Source organism: Oncorhynchus gorbuscha, linkage group LG12 (assembly GCF_021184085.1).
Source record: "Oncorhynchus gorbuscha isolate QuinsamMale2020 ecotype Even-year linkage group LG12, OgorEven_v1.0, whole genome shotgun sequence".
Classification (NCBI taxonomy): domain Eukaryota; kingdom Metazoa; phylum Chordata; class Actinopteri; order Salmoniformes; family Salmonidae; genus Oncorhynchus; species Oncorhynchus gorbuscha.
The window spans coordinates 86,081,547-86,104,641 of record NC_060184.1 but is presented as its reverse complement, the minus strand read 5'-3'; the positions used below and the strand labels follow the sequence as shown (position 1 = coordinate 86,104,641).

The following is a 23,095-nucleotide window of genomic DNA, read 5'->3' as shown; positions in this document are numbered from 1 at the left end:
TGGTTAAATAAAGGTGTTCTCAACTTGCCTACCTGGTTAAATAAAGGTGTTCTCAACTGGCCTCCCTGGTTAAATAAAGGTGTTCTCAACTGGCCTACCTGGTTAAATAAAGGTGTTCTCAACTAGCCTACCTGGTTAAATAAAGGTGTTTTCAACTAGCCTACCTGGTTAAATAAAGGTGTTCTCAACTAGCCTACCTGGTTAAATAAAGGTGTTCTCAACTAGCCTACCTGGTTAAATAAAGGTGTTCTCAACTAGCCTACCTGGTTAAATAAAGGTGTTCTCAACTAGCCTACCTGGTTAAATAAAGGTGTTCTCAACTGGCCTACCTGGTTAAATAAAGGTGTTCTCAACTAGCCTACCTGGTTAAATAAAGGTGTTCTCAACTAGCCTACCTGGTTAAATAAAGGTGTTCTCAACTAGCCTACCTGGTTAAATAAAGGTGTTCTCAACTGGCCTACCTGGTTAAATAAAGTGTTCTCAACTGGCCACCTGGTTAAATAAAGGTGTTCTCAACTAGCCTACCTGGTTAAATAAAGGTGTTCTCAACTAGCCACCTGGTTAAATAAAGGTGTTCTCAAATGGCCACCTGGTTAAATAAAGGTGTTCTCAACTAGCCTACCTGGTTAAATAAAGGTGTTCTCAACTAGCCTACCTGGTTAAATAAAGGTGTTCTCAACTAGCCTACCTGGTTAAATAAAGGTGTTCTCAACTAGCCTACCTGGTTAAATAAAGGTGTTCTCAACTAGCCTACCTGGTTAAATAAAGGTGTTCTCAACTGGCCACCTGGTTAAATAAAGGTGTTCTCAACTGGCCTACCTGGTTAAATAAAGTGTTCTCAACTGGCCACCTGGTTAAATAAAGGTGTTCTCAACTAGCCTACCTGGTTAAATAAAGGTGTTCTCAACTAGCCACCTGGTTAAATAAAGGTGTTCTCAACTAGGTTAAATAAAGGTGTTCCTACCTGGTTAAATAAAGGTGTTCTCAACTAGCCTACCTGGTTAAATAAAGGTGTTCTCAACTGGCCTACCTGGTTAAATAAAGGTGTTCTCAACTAGCCTACCTGGTTAAATAAAGGTGTTCTCAACTAGCCTACCTGGTTAAATAAAGGTGTTCTCAACTAGCCTACCTGGTTAAATAAAGGTGTTCTCAACTAGCCTACCTGGTTAAATAAAGGTGTTCTCAACTAGCCTACCTGGTTAAATAAAGGTGTTCTCAACTAGCCTACCTGGTTAAATAAAGGTGTTCTCAACTAGCCTACCTGGTTAAATAAAGGTGAAATAAAATAATAAAAAATAAAAAAAGGCGTTCAATAATTAGTTGCATGATTTATGAACTTTTTCATTCTGTTACAATTCACACCAAACACGGTCACAATGAACCCAGACCATTTAGAAGCTCAATACCGCAGTGAATATATCCTGTCAATTTAGACAGTGAAATAAAGTATGTCACATAAAGAAGTCATAGACTGCCTACACTATGTGCGCTGCTGAGGCTGCGCTGAGTGCGCTCCAGTTCCCCGGTATGCGGCTCGAAAAGCTACCCTATTGTTTCTGTTTTTAGGGACAATACACGTATCCTACCTCGGCCACAACAACACAATGTAATAAAGAATGTTATTATTGTTTTCAAGTGAGTACAAAACTCTAGTCTAGGCTGTAAACTGCAGTGAATAGCCTTTGAATAACCACTCAAAAGCCTGGCGTTTTGAATGCATATTCAGTTCGAAATGCCTGCCTGATTGGGAAACTATTTGGATCAGTTATGGGGTTTTTCACGGCAGTTTAGTCTATATGTCGAGACACATTAGAATGCCAGTAATCTGGTGTATTTTGACAGAAACATACTAATGCAGTGATTTCTAGTGGGGCGCATGAGAATTATGATAAAGCGAGAGCGCAGAGGAAGTTGTATATATCATTTCCGCGTGTGGCTTCCATGTTTTAAAATCGTTTGCAAATGAGGTGAATAGGCAGAAATTGCTTCTCCTATCTTCATACTGTTCGGTCTTTTCTGTCGTAAAGGAAGAGGCCCCTATTGCCAGCTAGAGTAGGTGAGCATGCCAGAACGGTTGCAGCATAGCAGGCATGCCTGATCCTGTTGGAAACCACAAAAGCAGCAGATGGCATGTTCTCAAGTGTGTCTTGATTCTGCAATAGTTGATTCCTGCAGAATTATTGCACGTTTAATCAAGCATTATAGTAGCACTGGACTATTTAGATTGGCAAAACTATTGTCATTTTGACAGGTGAAAATATGACAGTAATAGTATTTGATAAGAGTAAAGATTTTAGTGCACATTTATAAATGTATTATTGACTTGAAATGAACGAGTTTTGGGTAAAACGCTCTGGCCCCTTTAAGAACCCCGGGCCGTTTCTATGGTTATGAGTTTTGGGTAAAACGCTCTGGCCCCTTTAAGAACCCCGGGCCGTTTCTATGGTTACTACTTGTACACAAAGAGCTGGCGGCAGAAGCTGGGAAGAAAAGTGCTACTTTCACACCTTGCCAGGTTTGTGAACCACACAATAGAATATTTACGCATGAATTATAGATTAATCATGTGTGTTTTTTTGTCGTTCACTTAATTAGGCTACTATACCTCACAACTGTTTGGCCCAACAGACTGCAACCATGCTTGAGGAATCTCAGCCAAGAGCCCAAACAGGGTTAGACCCGTCCATGAACCGTCATCGACCTGCATCAGAGAAAACACAGGTTAGCACTAACTAACGATTTTATCATGCCAGTTTGATTCTTACAGTAACTAGGCTTTTTTTTAAACCATTTTTTTTTTACCCAGTAAATTGACTGAGAACACATTTTCATTTACAGTGACAAACTGGGAAATAGTTACAGTGGAGAGAAATGACATGATAAGGTGACCGTGTTGGTATGACGGTCAGATTGGGAATTTAGCCAGGACACAAGGGTTAACACCCCTACTATTATGATAAGTGGCACGGGATTTTTAATGACAACAGAGAGTCAAGACACCTGTTTTAACGTTCCATCCGAAAGACAGCATCCTACACAGTGATTGGGGCAATGTCCCCATCACTGCCCTGGGGCATTGTTTGGAGACCAGAGAATATAGTGCCTCCTACTGGCCCTCCAACACCACTTCCAGCAGCATCTAGTCTCCTATACAGCGACCAACCCTGCTTAGCTTCAGAGGCAAGCCAGCAGTGGTATGCAGGGTGGTCTGCTGCTGACCTGGACCAACCTTGCTTAGCTTCAGATGTCTGCTGCTGGCTAATTAGTAGGCCTAACTATGTGGTAATGTCAGTGTGTTTCATTCAAGAAGAGTCATTGACTAACGTTATAGGCCTAATGCTACGCTATATTTTCAAATAGGACATTTCACATTTATTGGCAAGCATCTTCAAGGATCTCTACACAACAGAGATTATTGGGAAAGACACAGTTGCCATTCTCACCAAGACAAGAAGGGGAGGCAACAACTACCATGACAAATATGTGGAGGATCTTCAACAGGTAGCTACCCATTCAACAACTACAAAATATAGCTAGCTAGCTATGTGCCCTCACTGCCCTGTGCAAACTGTGTGTGTGTGTGTGTGTTGACCTTCATCAGTTTCATTTACGGATAGAAAATGAAGGAGGCTTTTATATCTAAGATCATTTAAATAAAATATGTGTTAATATGCTTCAAGATCGCCTTTTTTGGTCAGGTTTTTGCAACTCATTTACCAATCATATCATGTTTTGTGTCTTATCCAATTGTGATAGGTCACTGAACTAATAGGAGTTAATTTTGAAATATATACGCAAAAGCCTCCTTCAGTTAGCCATCTGAGTTTTACAGAGAACAAAGGGTCAGTTTATTATAAAGAAGCACTGTCATCAAAGAGATGCAGAATTTTCTCTTCACTTCAGTTTGCTCTTCAATCGCTAGTTTTTGGAACAAACGATTCCACTGGTACGACTCTATGCAGGAGCTAGGCCCACATTATTTTATTTTTTTAGGATTCATAGGCCTCTTAATTTAATGTTAGTGTTAGACATTAGGGTTAGACATTAGGGTTAGATATTAGGGTTAGATATTAGGGTTAGTGTTGGACATTAGTGTTAGACATTAGGGTTTGACATTAGGGTTTGACATTAGGGTTTGACATTAGGGTTTGACATTAGGGTTAGTGTTTGACATTAGGGTTAGTGTTTGACATTAGGGTTAGTGTTGGACATTAGGGTTTGACATTAGGGTTTGACATTAGGGTTTGACATTAGGGTTTGACGTTAGGGTTAGTGTTGGACATTAGGGTTGGACATTAGGGCTGGACATTAGGGTTAGTGTTGGACATTAGGGTTAGTGTTTGACATTAGGGTTAGTGTTGGACATTAGGGTTAGTGTTGGACATTAGTGTTTGACATTAGGGTTAGTGTTGGACATTAGGGTTAGTGTTGGACATTAGGGTTAGTGTTTGACATTAGGGTTAGTGTTGGACATTAGGGTTAGTGTTGGACATTAGTGTTTGACATTAGGGTTAGTGTTGGACATTAGGGTTAGTGTTGGACATTAGGGTTAGTGTTGGACATTAGGGTTAGTGTTTGACATTAGGGTTAGTGTTGGACATTAGGGTTAGTGTTGGACATTAGGGTTAGTGTTGGACATTAGTGTTTGACATTAGGGTTAGTGTTGGACATTAGGGTTAGTGTTTGACATTAGGGTTGGACATTAGGGTTGGACATTAGGGTTAGTGTTGGACATTAGGGTTAGTGTTGGACATTAGTGTTTGACATTAGGGTTAGTGTTGGACATTAGGGTTAGTGTTGGACATTAGGGTTAGTGTTGGACATTAGGGTTAGTGTTGGACATTAGTGTTTGACATTAGGGTTAGTGTTTGACATTAGGGTTAGTGTTGGACATTAGGGTTAGTGTTGGACATTAGTGTTGGACATTAGGGTTAGTGTTTGACATTAGGGTTGGACATTAGGGTTGGACATTAGTGTTTGACATTAGGGTTAGTGTTGGACATTAGGGTTTGACATTAGGGTTAGTGTTGGACATTAGGGTTAGTGTTGGACATTAGGGTTAGTGTTGGACATTAGTGTTAGTGTTTGACATTAGGGTTAGTGTTGGACATTAGGGTTAGTGTTGGACATTAGTGTTTGACATTAGGGTTAGTGTTGGACATTAGGGTTAGTGTTGGACATTAGTGTTAGGGTTGGACATTAGGGTTAGTGTTGGACATTAGGGTTTGACATTAGGGTTAGTGTTTGACATTAGGGTTAGTGTTGGACATTAGTGTTAGGGTTGGACATTAGGGTTAGTGTTGGACATTAGGGTTAGTGTTGGACATTAGGGTTAGTGTTGGACATTAGGGTTAGTGTTGGACATTAGTGTTAGGGTTGGACATTAGGGTTAGTGTTGGACATTAGGGTTTGACATTAGGGTTAGTGTTGGACATTAGGGTTAGTGTTGGACATTAGGGTTAGTGTTGGACATTAGGGTTAGTGTTGGACATTAGGGTTAGTGTTGGACATTAGGGTTAGTGTTGGACATTAGGGTTAGTGTTGGACATTAGGGTTAGTGTTGGACATTAGTGTTTGACATTAGGGTTAGTGTTGGACATTAGGGTTAGTGTTTGACATTAGGGTTAGTGTTGGACATTAGGGTTGGACATTAGGGCTGGACATTAGGGTTAGACATTAGGGTTAGACATTAGGGTTAGACATTAGGGTTAGTGTTGGACATTAGGGTTAGACATTAGGGTTAGACATTAGGGTTTGACATTAGGGTTTGACATTAGGGTTAGACATTAGGGTTAGACATTAGACATTAGGGTTAGACATTAGGGTTAGACATCAGGGTTAGGGTTTGACATTAGGGTTAGTGTTGGACATTAGGGTTAGTGTTTGACATTAGGGTTAGTGTTTGACATTAGGGTTAGTGTTGGACATTAGGGTTGGACATTAGGGCTGGACATTAGGTTTGGACATTAGGGTTTGACATTAGGGTTAGACATTAGACATTAGGGTTAGACATTAGGGTTAGTGTTGGACATTAGGGTTAGACATTAGGGTTAGACATTAGACATTAGGGTTAGATATTAGGGTTAGTGTTGGACATTAGGGTTAGACATTAGGGTTAGACATTAGGGTTTGACATTAGGGTTAGTGTTGGACATTAGGGTTAGACATTAGGGTTAGACATTAGACATTAGGGTTAGATATTAGGGTTAGACATCAGGGTTAGGGTTTGACATTAGGGTTTGACATTAGGGTTTGACATTAGGGTTTGACATTAGGGTTAGTGTTGGACATTAGTGTTAGACATTAGGGTTTGACATTAGGGTTTGACGTTAGGGTTAGTGTTGGACATTAGGGTTGGACATTAGGGCTGGACATTAGGGTTAGTGTTGGACATTAGGGTTAGTGTTTGACATTAGGGTTAGTGTTGGACATTAGGGTTAGTGTTGGACATTAGTGTTTGACATTAGGGTTAGTGTTGGACATTAGGGTTAGTGTTGGACATTAGGGTTAGTGTTTGACATTAGGGTTAGTGTTGGACATTAGGGTTAGTGTTGGACATTAGTGTTTGACATTAGGGTTAGTGTTGGACATTAGGGTTAGTGTTGGACATTAGGGTTAGTGTTGGACATTAGGGTTAGTGTTTGACATTAGGGTTAGTGTTGGACATTAGGGTTAGTGTTGGACATTAGGGTTAGTGTTGGACATTAGTGTTTGACATTAGGGTTAGTGTTGGACATTAGGGTTAGTGTTTGACATTAGGGTTGGACATTAGGGTTGGACATTAGGGTTAGTGTTGGACATTAGGGTTAGTGTTGGACATTAGTGTTTGACATTAGGGTTAGTGTTGGACATTAGGGTTAGTGTTGGACATTAGGGTTAGTGTTGGACATTAGGGTTAGTGTTGGACATTAGTGTTTGACATTAGGGTTAGTGTTTGACATTAGGGTTAGTGTTGGACATTAGGGTTAGTGTTGGACATTAGTGTTGGACATTAGGGTTAGTGTTTGACATTAGGGTTGGACATTAGGGTTGGACATTAGTGTTTGACATTAGGGTTAGTGTTGGACATTAGGGTTTGACATTAGGGTTAGTGTTGGACATTAGGGTTAGTGTTGGACATTAGGGTTAGTGTTGGACATTAGTGTTAGTGTTTGACATTAGGGTTAGTGTTGGACATTAGGGTTAGTGTTGGACATTAGTGTTTGACATTAGGGTTAGTGTTGGACATTAGGGTTAGTGTTGGACATTAGTGTTAGGGTTGGACATTAGGGTTAGTGTTGGACATTAGGGTTTGACATTAGGGTTAGTGTTTGACATTAGGGTTAGTGTTGGACATTAGTGTTAGGGTTGGACATTAGGGTTAGTGTTGGACATTAGGGTTAGTGTTGGACATTAGGGTTAGTGTTGGACATTAGGGTTAGTGTTGGACATTAGTGTTAGGGTTGGACATTAGGGTTAGTGTTGGACATTAGGGTTTGACATTAGGGTTAGTGTTGGACATTAGGGTTAGTGTTGGACATTAGGGTTAGTGTTGGACATTAGGGTTAGTGTTGGACATTAGGGTTAGTGTTGGACATTAGGGTTAGTGTTGGACATTAGGGTTAGTGTTGGACATTAGGGTTAGTGTTGGACATTAGTGTTTGACATTAGGGTTAGTGTTGGACATTAGGGTTAGTGTTTGACATTAGGGTTAGTGTTGGACATTAGGGTTGGACATTAGGGCTGGACATTAGGGTTAGACATTAGGGTTAGACATTAGGGTTAGACATTAGGGTTAGACATTAGGGTTTGACATTAGGGTTTGACATTAGGGTTAGACATTAGGGTTAGACATTAGACATTAGGGTTAGACATTAGGGTTAGACATCAGGGTTAGGGTTTGACATTAGGGTTAGTGTTGGACATTAGGGTTAGTGTTTGACATTAGGGTTAGTGTTTGACATTAGGGTTAGTGTTGGACATTAGGGTTGGACATTAGGGCTGGACATTAGGTTTGGACATTAGGGTTTGACATTAGGGTTAGACATTAGACATTAGGGTTAGACATTAGGGTTAGTGTTGGACATTAGGGTTAGACATTAGGGTTAGACATTAGACATTAGGGTTAGATATTAGGGTTAGTGTTGGACATTAGGGTTAGACATTAGGGTTAGACATTAGGGTTTGACATTAGGGTTAGTGTTGGACATTAGGGTTAGACATTAGGGTTAGACATTAGACATTAGGGTTAGATATTAGGGTTAGACATCAGGGTTAGGGTTTGACATTAGGGTTTGACATTAGGGTTTGACATTAGGGTTTGACATTAGGGTTAGTGTTGGACATTAGTGTTAGACATTAGGGTTTGACATTAGGGTTTGACATTAGGGTTTGACATTAGGGTTAGTGTTTGACATTAGGGTTAGTGTTGGACATTAGGGTTGGTGTTGGACATTAGGGTTAGTGTTGGACATTAGGGTTAGTGTTGGACATTAGGGTTAGTGTTGGACATTAGGGTTAGTGTTTGACATTAGGGTTAGTGTTTGACATTAGGGTTAGTGTTTGACATTAGGGTTAGTGTTTGACATTAGGGTTAGTGTTTGACATTAGGGTTAGTGTTTGACATTAGGGTTAGTGTTTGACATTAGGGTTAGTGTTGGACATTAGGGTTGGACATTAGGGCTGGACATTAGGTTTGGACATTAGGGTTTGACATTAGGGTTAGACATTAGACATTAGGGTTAGACATTAGGGTTAGACATTAGGGTTAGTGTTGGACATTAGGGTTTGACATTAGGGTTTGACATTAGGGTTAGACATTAGGGTTAGACATTAGGGTTAGACATTAGGGTTAGTGTTGGACATTAGGGTTTGACATTAGGGTTTGACATTAGGGTTTGACATTAGGGTTAGACATTAGGGTTAGACATTAGGGTTAGACATTAGGGTTAGACATTAGGGTTAGTGTTGGACATTAGGGTTTGACATTAGGGTTTGACATTAGGGTTAGACATTAGGGTTAGACATTAGGGTTAGTGTTGGACATTAGGGTTTGACATTAGGGTTTGACATTAGGGTTAGACATTAGACATTAGGGTTAGACATTAGGGTTAGACATTAGGGTTAGTGTTGGACATTAGGGTTTGACATTAGGGTTTGACATTAGGGTTAGACATTAGGGTTAGTGTTGGACATTAGGGTTTGACATTAGGGTTAGACATTAGGGTTTGACATTAGGGTTAGTGTTGGACATTAGGGTTGGACATTAGGGCTGGACATTAGGGTTAGACATTAGACATTAGGGTTAGACATTAGACATTAGGGTTAGACATTAGGGTTTGACATTAGGGTTAGTGTTGGACATTAGGGTTAGTGTTGGACATTAGGGTTGGACATTAGGGCTGGACATTAGGTTTGGACATTAGGGTTTGACATTAGGGTTAGACATTAGGGTTAGTGTTGGACATTAGGGTTAGACATTAGGGTTAGACATTAGGGTTAGACATTAGACATTAGGGTTAGACATTAGGGTTAGTGTTGGACATTAGGGTTGGACATTAGGGTTGGACATTAGGGTTAGACATTAGGGTTAGACATTAGGGTTAGTGTTGGACATTAGGGTTAGACATTAGGGTTAGTGTTGGACATTAGGGTTTGACATTAGGGTTAGTGTTGGACATTAGGGTTTGACATTAGGGTTTGACATTAGGGTTAGACATTAGGGTTAGACATTAGGGTTAGTGTTGGACATTAGGGTTGGACATTAGGGCTGGACATTAGGTTTGGACATTAGGGTTTGACATTAGGGTTAGACATTAGACATTAGGGTTAGACATTAGGGTTAGACATTAGACATTAGGGTTAGACATTAGGGTTTGACATTAGGGTTAGTGTTGGACATTAGGGTTAGTGTTGGACATTAGGGTTGGACATTAGGGCTGGACATTAGGTTTGGACATTAGGGTTTGACATTAGGGTTAGACATTAGGGTTAGTGTTGGACATTAGGGTTAGACATTAGGGTTAGACATTAGGGTTAGACATTAGACATTAGGGTTAGACATTAGGGTTAGTGTTGGACATTAGGGTTGGACATTAGGGTTAGACATTAGGGTTAGACATTAGGGTTAGTGTTGGACATTAGGGTTAGACATTAGGGTTAGTGTTGGACATTAGGGTTTGACATTAGGGTTAGTGTTGGACATTAGGGTTTGACATTAGGGTTTGACATTAGGGTTAGACATTAGGGTTAGACATTAGGGTTAGTGTTGGACATTAGGGTTAGTGTTGGACATTAGGGTTGGTGTTGGACATTAGGGTTGGTGTTGGACATTAGGGTTAGTGTTTGACATTAGGGTTAGGGTTGGACATTAGGGTTTGACATTAGGGTTAGACATTAGGGTTAGACATTAGGGTTAGACATTAGGGTTAGTGTTGGACATTAGGGTTTGACATTAGGGTTAGTGTTGGACATTAGGGTTTGACATTAGGGTTTGACATTAGGGTTAGTGTTGGACATTAGGGTTGGACATTAGGGCTGGACATTAGGTTTGGACATTAGGGTTTGACATTAGGGTTAGACATTAGACATTAGGGTTAGACATTAGGGTTAGACATTAGGGTTAGTGTTGGACATTAGGGTTTGACATTAGGGTTAGACATTAGGGTTTGACATTAGGGTTAGTGTTGGACATTAGGGTTTGACATTAGGGTTAGTGTTGTACATTAGGCTTGGACATTAGTGTTGGACTGTAGGGTTAGACATTAGGGTTAGACATTAGACATTAGGGTTAGACATTAGACATTAGGGGTTAGACATTAGACATTAGGGTTAGACATTAGACATTAGGGTTAGACATTAGACATTAGGGTTAGACATTAGGGTTAGACATTAGGGTTAGACATTAGGGTTAGACATTAGACATTAGGGTTAGACATTAGGGTTAGACATTAGACATTAGGGTTAGACATTAGGGTTAGTGTTGGACATTAGGGTTAGACATTAGGGTTAGTGTTGGACATTAGGGTTAGACATTAGACATTAGGGTTAGACATTAGGGTTAGACATTAGGGTTAGACATTAGACATTAGGGCTAGACATTAGGGTTAGACATTAGTGTTAGTGTTAGACATTAGGGTTGGACATTAGGGTTAGTGATAGACATTAGGGTTAGACATTAGACATTAGGGTTAGACATTAGGGTTAGACATTAGGGTTAGTGTTGGACATTAGGGTTTGACATTAGGGTTAGACATTAGGGTTTGACATTAGGGTTAGTGTTGGACATTAGGGTTTGACATTAGGGTTAGTGTTGTACATTAGGCTTGGACATTAGTGTTGGACTGTAGGGTTAGACATTAGGGTTAGACATTAGACATTAGGGTTAGACATTAGACATTAGGGGTAGACATTAGACATTAGGGTTAGACATTAGACATTAGGGTTAGACATTAGACATTAGGGTTAGACATTAGGGTTAGACATTAGGGTTAGACATTAGGGTTAGACATTAGACATTAGGGTTAGACATTAGGGTTAGACATTAGACATTAGGGTTAGACATTAGGGTTAGTGTTGGACATTAGGGTTAGACATTAGGGTTAGTGTTGGACATTAGGGTTAGACATTAGACATTAGGGTTAGACATTAGGGTTAGACATTAGGGTTAGACATTAGACATTAGGGCTAGACATTAGGGTTAGACATTAGTGTTAGTGTTAGACATTAGGGTTGGACATTAGGGTTAGTGATAGACATTAGGGTTAGACATTACGGTTAGACATTACGGTTTGACATTAGTGTTAGTGTTAGACATTAGGGTTAGACATTAGACATTAGGGTTAGACATTAGGGTTAGACATTAGTGTTAGTGATAGACATTAGGGTTAGACATTACGGTTAGACATTACGGTTAGACATTAGGGTTGGTGTTAAACATTACGGTTAGACATTACGGTTAGACATTACGGTTAGACATTAGGGTTAGACATTAGTATTAGGGTTAGACATTAGTGTTAGACATTAGGGTTAGACATTAGGGTTAGACATTAGGGTTAGACATTAGGGTTAGGGTTCGACATTAGGGTTAGCTGTGGTTAATTAGACTATATGACTTTGGCTAGTGAGGGTTAGGGTTAGCTGTGGTTAATTAGACTATATGACTTTGGCTAGTGAGGGTTAGGGTTAGCTGTGGTTAATTAGACTATATGACTTTGGCTAGTGAGGGTTAGGGTTATCTGTGGTTAATTAGACTATATGACTTTGGCTAGTGAGGGTTAGGGTTAGCTGTGGTTAATTAGACTATATGAGTTTAGCTAGTGAGGGTTAGGGTTAGCTGTGGTTAATTAGACTATATGACTTTGGCTAGTGAGGGTTAGGGTTAGCTGTGGTTAATTATAATATATTTCACTTTGGCTAGTGAGGGTTAGGGTTAGCTGTGGTTAATTAGACTATATGACTTTGGCTAGTGAGGGTTAGGGTTATTTGTGGTTAATTAGACTAGATGAGTTTGGCTAGTGAGGGTTAGGGTTAGCTGTGGTTAATTAGACTATATGAGTTTGGCTAGTGAGGGTTAGGGTTAGTGCTATTGACCACTCTGCAGAGCTGCCTCCAGAACAACATTCATGACAACAAATGCTAACCTGCATTTGGCGCATCAGTGCAACCAATAAACATTATGTAAGGGAAAGGAAAGGAAAGGGGATACCTAGTCCAACTGATTCAACTGAAATGTGTCTTCTGCATTTAACCCAACCCCTCTGAATAAAGGTCTCTGTGTTTGTGTTTTTCATCATAACTTCTCACTGCTTGTGCCTCCAGGTCCATTCAGAGTACAGCCGTCGGATGCGTGATGCTGACATGTTGGAGAACCACATCATTCAGGCTCGGGTCCAGGCCACGGCCACAGAGAGCAGGGCCCACACCAAGGTGGTGGAGGAGGTGGGAGAGGCCTACCAACAGCTGGGTCTGCCTCCAGGTACACTGGTCTGGATCACTCTTTAATGCTGCTGTATCACTAGCCTCTAGGAGCTAGGGTATTACAAACTGTACTGTGGGACGCCTTGTGAAGAGATCACTGCAATAAGCCTTGTGCTTTGTGAATAGATCACTGCAATAAGCCTTGTGTTTGGTGAAGAGATCACTGCAATTAGCATTGTGCTTTGTGAAGAGATCACTGCAATAAGCCTTGTGCTTTGTGAATAGATCACTGCAATAAGCCTTGTGCTTTGTGAAGAGATCACTGCAATAAGCCTTGTGCTTTGTGAAGAGATCACTGCAATAAGCCTTGTGCTTTGTGAAGAGATCACTGCAATAAGCCTTGTGCTTTGTGAAGAGATCACTGCAATAAGCCTTGTGCTTTGTGAAGAGATCACTGCAATAAGCCTTGTGCTTTGTGAAGAGATCACTGCAATAAGCCTTGCCACCTAAAATAAGTGTGTGTTTGTTTCCTCAGTCAGGTGGACCTTCATGTGGTGTGTTGACAACGGCCTTCTGAAGAGTAACAACTTGATCTGTCCAGAAGACTACATCACAGGACTGAACCCGCTCATCAAAGCCCCCAGAGGTACAGTAGTATGCCCCTCAAAGCCCCCAGAGGTACAGTAGTATGCCCCTCAAAGCCCCCAGAGGTACAGTAGTATGCCCCTCAAAGCCCCCAGAGGTACAGTAGTATGCCCCTCAAAGCCCCCAGAGGTACAGTAGTATGCCCCTCAAAGCCCCCAGAGGTACAGTAGTATGTCCCTCCCTCAAAGCCCCCAGAGGTACAGTAGTATGTCCCTCCCTCAAAGCCCCCAGAGGTACAGTAGTATGTCCCTCCCTCAAAGCCGCCAGAGGTACAGTAGTATGCCCCTCAAAGCCCCCAGAGGTACAGTAGTATGCCCCTCAAAGCCCCCAGAGGTACAGTAGTATGCCCCTCAAAGCCCCCAGAGGTACAGTAGTATGCCCCTCAAAGCCCCCAGAGGTACAGTAGTATGCCCCTCAAAGCCCCCAGAGGTACAGTAGTATGCCCCTCAAAGCCCCCAGAGGTACAGTAGTATGCCCCTCAAAGCCCCCAGAGGTACAGTAGTATGCCCCTCAAAGCCCCCAGAGGTGCAGTAGTATGTCCCTCCCTCAAAGTCCCCAGAGGTACAGTAGTATGCCCCTCCCTCAAAGCCCCCAGAGGTACAGTAGTATTCCCCTCAAAGCCCCCAGAGGTACAGTAGTATGCCCCTCCCTCAAAGCCCCCAGAGGTACAGTAGTATGCCCCTCCCTCAAAGCCCCCAGAGGTACAGTAGTATGCCCCCTCAAAGCCCCCAGAGGTACAGTAGTATGCCCCTCCCTCAAAGCCCCCAGAGGTACAGTAGTATGCCCCTCCCTCAAAGCCCCCAGAGGTACAGTAGTATGCCCCTCCCTCAATGCCCCCAGAGGTACAGTAGTATGCCCCTCCCTCAAAGCCCCCAGAGGTACAGTAGTATGCCCCTCCTCAAAGCCCCCAGAGGTACAGTAGTATGCCCCCCCTCAAAGCCCCCAGAGGTACAGTAGTATGCACCTCCCTCAAAGCCCCCAGAGGTAGAGTAGTATGCCCCTCAAAGCCCCCAGAGGTACAGTAGTATGCCCCTCAAAGCCCCCAGAGGTACAGTAGTATGCCCCTCAAAGCCTCCCAGAGGTGCAGTAGTATGCCCCTCCCTCAAAGCCCCCAGAGGTACAGTAGTATGCCCCTCCCTCAAAGCCCCCAGAGGTACAGTAGTATGCCCTTCAAAGCCTCCCAGAGGTGCAGTAGTATGCCCCTCCCTCAAAGCCCCCAGAGGTACAGTAGTATGCCCCTCCCTCAAAGCCCCTAGAGGTACAGTAGTATGCCCCTCCCTCAAAGCCCCTAGAGGTACAGTAGTATGCCCCTCCCTCAAAGCCCCCAGAGGTACAGTAGTATGTCCCTCCCTCAAAGCCCCCAGAGGTACAGTAGTATGCCCCTCAAAGCCCCCAGAGGTACAGTAGTATGCCCCTCCCTCAAAGCCCCCAGAGGTACAGTAGTATGCCCCTCAAAGCCCCCAGAGGTACAGTAGTATGCCCCTCAAAGCCCCCAGAGGTACAGTAGTATGCCCCTTAAAAGCCTCCCAGAGGTACAGTAGTATCCCCCTCCCTCAAAGCCCCCAGAGGTACAGTAGTATGCCCCTCAAAGCCCCCAGAGGTACAGTAGTATGCCCCTCAAAGCCCCCAGAGGTACAGTAGTATGCCCCTCCCTCAAAGCCCCCAGAGGTACAGTAGTATGCCCCTCCATCAAAGCCCCCAGAGGTACAGTAGTATGCCCCTCCATCAAAGCCCCCAGAGGTACAGTAGTATGTCCCTCCCTCAAAGCCCCCAGAGGTACAGTAGTATGCCCTCAAAGCCCCCAGAGGTACAGTAGTATGCCCCTCAAAGCCCCCAGAGGTACAGTAGTATGCCCCTCAAAGCCCCCAGAGGTACAGTAGTATGCCCCTCAAAGCCCCCAGAGGTACAGTAGTATGCCCCTCCCCTCAAAGCCCCCAGAGGTACAGTAGTATGCCCCTCAAAGCCCCCAGAGGTACAGTAGTATGCCCCTCCCTCAAAGCCCCCAGAGGTACAGTAGTATGCCCCTCAAAGCCCCCAGTGGTACAGTAGTATGTCCCTCCCTCAAAGCCCCCAGAGGTACAGTAGTATGCCCCTCCCTCAAAGCCCCCAGAGGTACAGTAGTATGCCCCTCCCTCAAAGCCCCCAGAGGTACAGTAGTATGCCCCTCCCTCAAAGCCCCCAGAGGTAGAGTAGTATGTCCCTCCCTCAAAGCCCCCAGAGGTACAGTAGTATGCCCCTCAAAGCCCCCAGAGGTACAGTAGTATGCCCCTCCCTCAAAGCCCCCAGAGGTACAGTAGTATGCCCCTCAAAGCCCCCAGAGGTACAGTAGTATGCCCCTCAAAGCCCCCAGAGGCACAGTAGTATGCCCCTCAAAGCCCCCAGAGGTGCAGTAGTATGCCCCTCCCTCAAAGCCCCCAGAGGTACAGTAGTATGCCCCTCAAAGCCCCCAGAGGTACAGTAGTATGCCCCTCAAAGCCCCCAGAGGTGCAGTAGTATGTCCCTCCCTCAAAGCCCCCAGAGGTACAGTAGTATGCCCCTCCCTCAAAGCCCCCAGAGGTACAGTAGTATTCCCCCCAGAGGTACAAGTAGCCCCCAGAGGTACAGTAGTATGCCCCTCCCTCAAAGCCCCCAGAGGTACAGTAGTATGCCCCTCCCTCAAAGCCCCCAGAGGTACAGTAGTATGCCCCTCCCTCAAAGCCCCCAGAGGTACAGTAGTATGCCCCTCCCTCAAAGCCCCCAGAGGTACAGTAGTATGCCCCCCCTCAAAGCCCCCAGAGGTACAGTAGTATGCCCCCACAAAGCCCCCAGAGGTACAGTAGTATGCCCCTCCCTCAAAGCCCCCAGAGGTACAGTAGTATGCCCCTCCCTCAAAGCCCCCAGAGGTACAGTAGTATGCCCCTCCCTCAAAGCCCCCAGAGGTACAGTAGTATGTCCCTCCCTCAAAGCCCCCAGAGGTACAGTAGTATGCCCCTCCCTCAAAGCCCCCAGAGGTACAGTAGTATGCCCCTCCCTCAAAGCCCCCAGAGGTACAGTAGTATTCCCCTCAAAGCCCCCAGAGGTACAGTAGTATGCCCCTCCCTCAATGCCCCCAGAGGTACAGTAGTATGCCCCTCCCTCAAAGCCCCCAGAGGTACAGTAGTATGCCCCTCCCCCCCAGAGGTCAAAGCCCCCAGAGGTACAGTAGTATGCCCCTCCCTCCCCCCAGAGGTACAGGTCAAAGCCCCCAGAGGTACAGTAGTATGCCCCCCTCAAAGCCCCCAGAGGTACAGTAGTATGCCCCTCCCTCAAAGCCCCCAGAGGTACAGTAGTATGCCCCTCCCTCAAAGCCCCCAGAGGTACAGTAGTATGCCCCCCTCAAAGCCCCCAGAGGTACAGTAGTATGCCCCTCAAAGCCCCCAGAGGTACAGTAGTATGCCCCTCCCTCAAAGCCCCCAGAGGTACAGTAGTATGCCCCTAAAGCCCCCAGAGGTACAGTAGTATGCCCCTCCCTCAAAGCCCCCAGAGGTACAGTAGTATGCCCCTCCCCCCAGAGGTCAAAGCCCCCAGAGGTACAGTAGTATGCCCCTCCCTCAAAGCCCCCAGAGGTACAGTAGTATGCCCCTCCCTCAAAGCCCCCAGAGGTACAGTAGTATGCCCCTCCCTCAAAGCCCCCAGAGGTACAGTAGTATGCCCCTCCCTCAAAGCCCCCAGAGGTACAGTAGTATGCCCCTCCCCCCAGAGGTCAAAGCCCCCCCCCAGAGGTACAGTAGTATGCCCCTCCCTCAAAGCCCCCAGAGGTACAGTAGTATGCCCCTCCCTCAAAGCCCCCAGAGGTACAGTAGTATGCCCCTCCCTCAAAGCCCCCAGAGGTACAGTAGTATGCCCCTCCCTCAAAGCCCCCAGAGGTAGTAGTATGCAGCCCCCAGAGGTAGTATGCCCCTCAAAGCCCCCAGAGGTGCAGTAGTATGTCCCTCCCTCAAAGCCCCCAGAGGTACAGTAGTATGCCCCTCCCTCAAAGCCCCCAGAGGTACAGTAGTATTCCCCTCAAAGCCCCCAGAGGTACAGTAGTATGCCCCTCCCTCAAAGCCCCCAGAGGTACAGTACTATGCCCCTCCCTCAAAGCCCCCAGAGGTACAGTAGTATGCCCCTCCCTCAATGCCCCCAGAGGTACAGTAGTATGCCCCTCCCTCAAAGCCCCCAGAGGTACAGTAGCATGCCCCCCTCAAAGCCCCCAGAGGTACAGTAGTATGCCCCCCTCAAAGCCCCCAGAGGTACAGTAGTATGCCCCTCCCTCAAAGCCCCCAGAGGTACAGTAGTATGCCCCTCCCTCAAAGCCCCCAGAGGTACAGTAGTATGCCCCTCCCTCAAAGCCCCCAGAGGTACAGTAGTATGCCCCCCTCAAAGCCCCCAGAGGTACAGTAGTATGCCCCTCAAAGCCCCCAGAGGTACAGTAGTATGCCCCCCCCCAGAGGTACAGTAGTATGCCCCCAGAGGTCTCCCCCCCCAGAGGTACAGTAGTATGCCCCTCCTCAAAGCCCCCAGAGGTACAGTAGTATGCCCCTCCCTCAAAGCCCCCAGAGGTACAGTAGTATGCCCCTCCCTCAAAGCCCCCAGAGGTACAGTAGTATGCCCCTCCCTCAAAGCCCCCAGAGGTACAAAGCCCCCCCCAGAGGTACAGTAGTATGCCCCTCCCTCAAAGCCCCCAGAGGTACAGTAGTATGTCCCTCCCTCAAAGCCCCCAGAGGTACAGTAGTATGCCCCTCAAAGCCCCCAGAGGTACAGTAGTATGCCCCTCCCTCAAAGCCCCCAGAGGTACAGTAGTATGCCCCTCCCTCAAAGCCCCCAGAGGTACAGTAGTATGCCCCTCCCTCAAAGCCCCCAGAGGTACAGTAGTATGCCCCTCAAAGCCCCCAGAGGTACAGTAGTATGCCCCTCCCTCAAAGCCCCCAGAGGTACAGTAGTATGTCCCTTCCTCAAAGCCCCCAGAGGTACAGTAGTATGCCCCTCCCTCAAAGCCCCCAGAGGTACAGTAGTATGCCCCTCCCTCAAAGCCCCCAGAGGTACAGTAGTATGCCCCTCCCTCAAAGCCCCCAGAGGTACAGTAGTATGCCCCTCCCTCAAAGCCCCCAGAGGTACAGTAGTATGTCCCTCAAAGCCCGCAGAGGTACAGTAGTATGCCCCTCCCTCAAAGCCCCCAGAGGTACAGTAGTATGCCCCTCCCTCAAAGCCCCCAGAGGTACAGTAGTATGCCTCTCCCTCAAAGCCCCCAGAGGTACAGTAGTATGTCCCTTCCTCAAAGCCCCCAGAGGTACAGTAGTATGTCCCTCCCTCAAAGCCCCCAGAGGTACAGTAGTATGCCCCTCCCTCAAAGCCCCCAGAGGTACAGTAGTATGCCCCTCCCTCAAAGCCCCCAGAGGTACAGTAGTATGTCCCTTCCTCAAAGCCCCCAGAGGTACAGTAGTATGCCCCTCCCTCAAAGCCCCCAGAGATATGGTAGTATGCCCCTCAAAGCCCCTTAAACACCGTTTGGAATGCCCGTAATTTAGAACAGACCATTTTAAAGTGCTCTGAAAACACTTTTTACCCTTCAGTGTAAGTCTCTTTTAACTCTGTCAACTGTCTGTCTGTCTGTCCTCCCAGCCATGTCCCTCCCAGGCTTTGCCAAGCCGACTGTGTCCTACAACAGACACATATGCTACCTTCCCCAGGACGATGGCTACACAGTGATCCCTCCCCCAGAGCGGACAGCCCAGAGCTTGCTGGAGGAGTCAGAAACGTCCCTCACAATTACCTGTAGCTCAGACACCTGCACCCCCCGAAGCCTTCCTAGCCAGGTAGGACACACAGCTGTGGTCTTGTATGAAGGCTTGTTTTGAATACTGTGAAGGGGTGGGTTAAGATTTGGGAATGGCCGAGTCTCAGGTCACCACTATGTGACCTCTCCTCTGCTGGTGTTGATGAGTCTCAGGTCACCACTATGTGACCTCTCCTCTGCTGGTGTTGTTGAGTCTCAGGTCACGACTATGTGACCTCTCCTCTGCTGGTGTTGATGAGTCTCAGGTCACCACTATGTGACCTCTCCTCTGCTGGTGTTGTTGAGTCTCAGGTCACGACTATGTGACCTCTCCTCTGCTGGTGTTGATGAGTCTCAGGTCACCACTATGTGACCTCTCCTCTGCTGGTGTTGATGAGTCTCAGGTCAACACTATGTGACCTCTCCTCTGCTGGTGTTGATGAGTCTCAGGTCAACACTATGTGACCTCTCCTCTGCTGGTGTTGATGAGTCTCAGGTCAACACTATGTGACCTCTCCTCTGCTGGTGTTGATGAGTCTCAGGTCAACACTATGTGACCTCTCCTCTGCTGGTGTTGATGAGTCTCAGGTCAACACTATGTGACCTCTCCTCTGCTGGTGTTGATGAGTCTCAGGTCAACACTATGTGACCTCTCCTCTGCTGGTGTTGATGAGTCTCAGGTCACCACTATGTGACCTCTCCTCTGCTGGTGTTGATGAGTCTCAGGTCAACACTATGTGACCTCTCCTCTGCTGGTGTTGATGAGTCTCAGGTCACCACTATGTGACCTCTCCTCTGCTGGTGTTGATGAGTCTCAGGTCACCACTATGTGACCTCTCCTCTGCTGGTGTTGATGAGTCTCAGGTCAGACCTCTCCTCTGTCTCAGGTCAACACTATGTGACCTCTCCTCTGCTGGTGTTGATGAGTCTCAGGTCAACACTATGTGACCTCTCCTCTGCTGGTGTTGATGAGTCTCAGGTCAACACTATGTGACCTCTCCTCTGCTGGTGTTGATGAGTCTCAGGTCACCACTATGTGACCTCTCCTCTGCTGGTGTTGTTGAGTCTCAGGTCACGACTATGTGACCTCTCCTCTGCTGGTGTTGATGAGTCTCAGGTCACCACTATGTGACCTCTCCTCTGCTGGTGTTGATGAGTCTCAGGTCACCACTATGTGACCTCTCCTCTGCTGGTGTTGATGAGTCTCAGGTCAACACTATGTGACCTCTCCTCTGCTGGTGTTGATGAGTCTCAGGTCAACACTATGTGACCTCTCCTCTGCTGGTGTTGATGAGTCTCAGGTCAACACTATGTGACCTCTCCTCTGCTGGTGTTGATGAGTCTCAGGTCAACACTATGTGACCTCTCCTCTGCTGGTGTTGATGAGTCTCAGGTCAACACTATGTGACCTCTCCTCTGCTGGTGTTGATGAGTCTCAGGTCACCACTATGTGACCTCTCCTCTGCTGGTGTTGATGAGTCTCAGGTCAACACTATGTGACCTCTCCTCTGCTGGTGTTGATGAGTCTCAGGTCAACACTATGTGACCTCTCCTCTGCTGGTGTTGATGAGTCTCAGGTCAACACTATGTGACCTCTCCTCTGCTGGTGTTGATGAGTCTCAGGTCAACACTATGTGACCTCTCCTCTGCTGGTGTTGATGAGTCTCAGGTCACACACTATGTGACCTCTCCTCTGCTGGTGTTGATGAGTCTCAGGTCAACACTATGTGACCTCTCCTCTGCTGGTGTTGATGAGTCTCAGGTCACCACTATGTGACCTCTCCTCTGCTGGTGTTGATGAGTCTCAGGTCAACACTATGTGACCTCTCCTCTGCTGGTGTTGATGAGTCTCAGGTCAACACTATGTGACCTCTCCTCTGCTGGTGTTGATGAGTCTCAGGTCACCACTATGTGACCTCTCCTCTGCTGGTGTTGATGAGTCTCAGGTCACCACTATGTGACCTCTCCTCTGCTGGTGTTGATGAGTCTCAGGTCAACACTATGTGACCTCTCCTCTGCTGGTGTTGATGAGTCTCAGGTCACCACTATGTGACCTCTCCTCTGCTGGTGTTGATGAGTCTCAGGTCAACACTATGTGACCTCTCCTCTGCTGGTGTTGATGAGTCTCAGGTCAACACTATGTGACCTCTCCTCTGCTGGTGTTGATGAGTCTCAGGTCACCACTATGTGACCTCTCCTCTGCTGGTGTTGATGAGTCTCAGGTCACCACTATGTGACCTCTCCTCTGCTGGTGTTGATGAGTCTCAGGTCAACACTATGTGACCTCTCCTCTGCTGGTGTTGATGAGTCTCAGGTCACCACTATGTGACCTCTCTGCTGGTGTTGATGAGTCTGCTGGTGTGGTGATGAGTCTCAGGTCACCACTATGTGACCTCTCCTCTGCTGGTGTTGATGAGTCTCAGGTCAACACTATGTGACCTCTCCTCTGCTGGTGTTGATGAGTCTCAGGTCACCACTATGTGACCTCTCCTCTGCTGGTGTTGATGAGTCTCAGGTCACCACTATGTGACCTCTCCTCTGCTGGTGTTGATGAGTCTCAGGTCAACACTATGTGACCTCTCCTCTGCTGGTGTTGATGAGTCTCAGGTCAACACTATGTGACCTCTCCTCTGCTGGTGTTGATGAGTCTCAGGTCAACACTATGTGACCTCTCCTCTGCTGGTGTTGATGAGTCTCAGGTCACCACTATGTGACCTCTCCTCTGCTGGTGTTGATGAGTCTCAGGTCAACACTATGTGACCTCTCCTCTGCTGGTGTTGATGAGTCTCAGGTCACCACTATGTGACCTCTCCTCTGCTGGTGTTGTTGAGTCTCAGGTCACGACTATGTGACCTCTCCTCTGCTGGTGTTGATGAGTCTCAGGTCACCACTATGTGACCTCTCCTCTGCTGGTGTTGATGAGTCTCAGGTCAACACTATGTGACCTCTCCTCTGCTGGTGTTGATGAGTCTCAGGTCACCACTATGTGACCTCTCCTCTGCTGGTGTTGATGAGTCTCAGGTCACCACTATGTGACCTCTCCTCTGCTGGTGTTGATGAGTCTCAGGTCAACACTATGTGACCTCTCCTCTGCTGGTGTTGATGAGTCTCAGGTCAACACTATGTGACCTCTCCTCTGCTGGTGTTGATGAGTCTCAGGTCAACACTATGTGACCTCTCCTCTGCTGGTGTTGATGAGTCTCAGGTCAACACTATGTGACCTCTCCTCTGCTCTATTCCAGAAGGTGTGCCGAGTGAGGAAGCCTAAGTGGATGTATGAGCTGAGTGCTAAGAGCAGAGCAGAGGAGAGGGCTGGCCTTCAGAAACTACAGCAGAGACACAAGTTCCTGCGGAACCCCAGATTCCTTCCCCCCAACGCACACCAGGGGGGCAAGTCGCCCATCCTGCTTTGGGAAAAGGGAGACATAGGAAGGAAGGGGCAAAGGCAGGAGAGGTAGGACTCTGTTCAGCTTCATGTGTTTGCAGAACTAGGTAGCCTAGGCTGTGTTGGTTTGGACTTGTAGCATCCCAAATGGCTCCCTAATTCCCTATTACATGCACTACTTCTGACTAGTGCAGGGTGTTTCACTGGGATCAGGGAATAGGGTATTACATGCACTACTTCTGACTAGTGCAGGGTGTTTCACTGGGATCAGGGAATAGGGTATTACATGCACTATTTCTGACTAGTGCAGGGTGTTTCACTGGGATCAGGGAATAGGGTATTACATGCACTACTTCTGACTAGTGCAGGGTGTTTCACTGGGATCAGGGAATAGG

The 23,095-nt window shown here is 46.3% G+C and overlaps 1 protein-coding gene across 4 annotated transcripts in view; it reads left to right on the top strand.

Moving 5' to 3' along the window:
- The first annotated feature begins 2,425 nt into the window (after positions 1 to 2,425).
- dlec1 (DLEC1 cilia and flagella associated protein) overlaps positions 2,426 to 23,095 on the top strand; it is a 128,003-nt gene continuing 107,333 nt past the window's right edge. For 3 of the 4 annotated variants that reach the window (XM_046293086.1, XM_046293085.1, XM_046293083.1), the window contains exons 1-7: positions 2,426 to 2,515; positions 2,629 to 2,721; positions 3,361 to 3,501; positions 12,799 to 12,955; positions 13,433 to 13,543; positions 19,162 to 19,355; positions 22,558 to 22,769. In XM_046293086.1, the coding sequence (XP_046149042.1) occupies positions 2,638 to 2,721; positions 3,361 to 3,501; positions 12,799 to 12,955; positions 13,433 to 13,543; positions 19,162 to 19,355; positions 22,558 to 22,769 (899 nt within the window). In that variant the 5' untranslated portion in view covers positions 2,426 to 2,515; positions 2,629 to 2,637. Of the gene's footprint in view, positions 2,516 to 2,595; positions 2,722 to 3,360; positions 3,502 to 12,798; positions 12,956 to 13,432; positions 13,544 to 19,161; positions 19,356 to 22,557; positions 22,770 to 23,095 lie in introns of all 4 variants that reach the window. The other variant, XM_046293084.1, reaches the window with a different exon arrangement.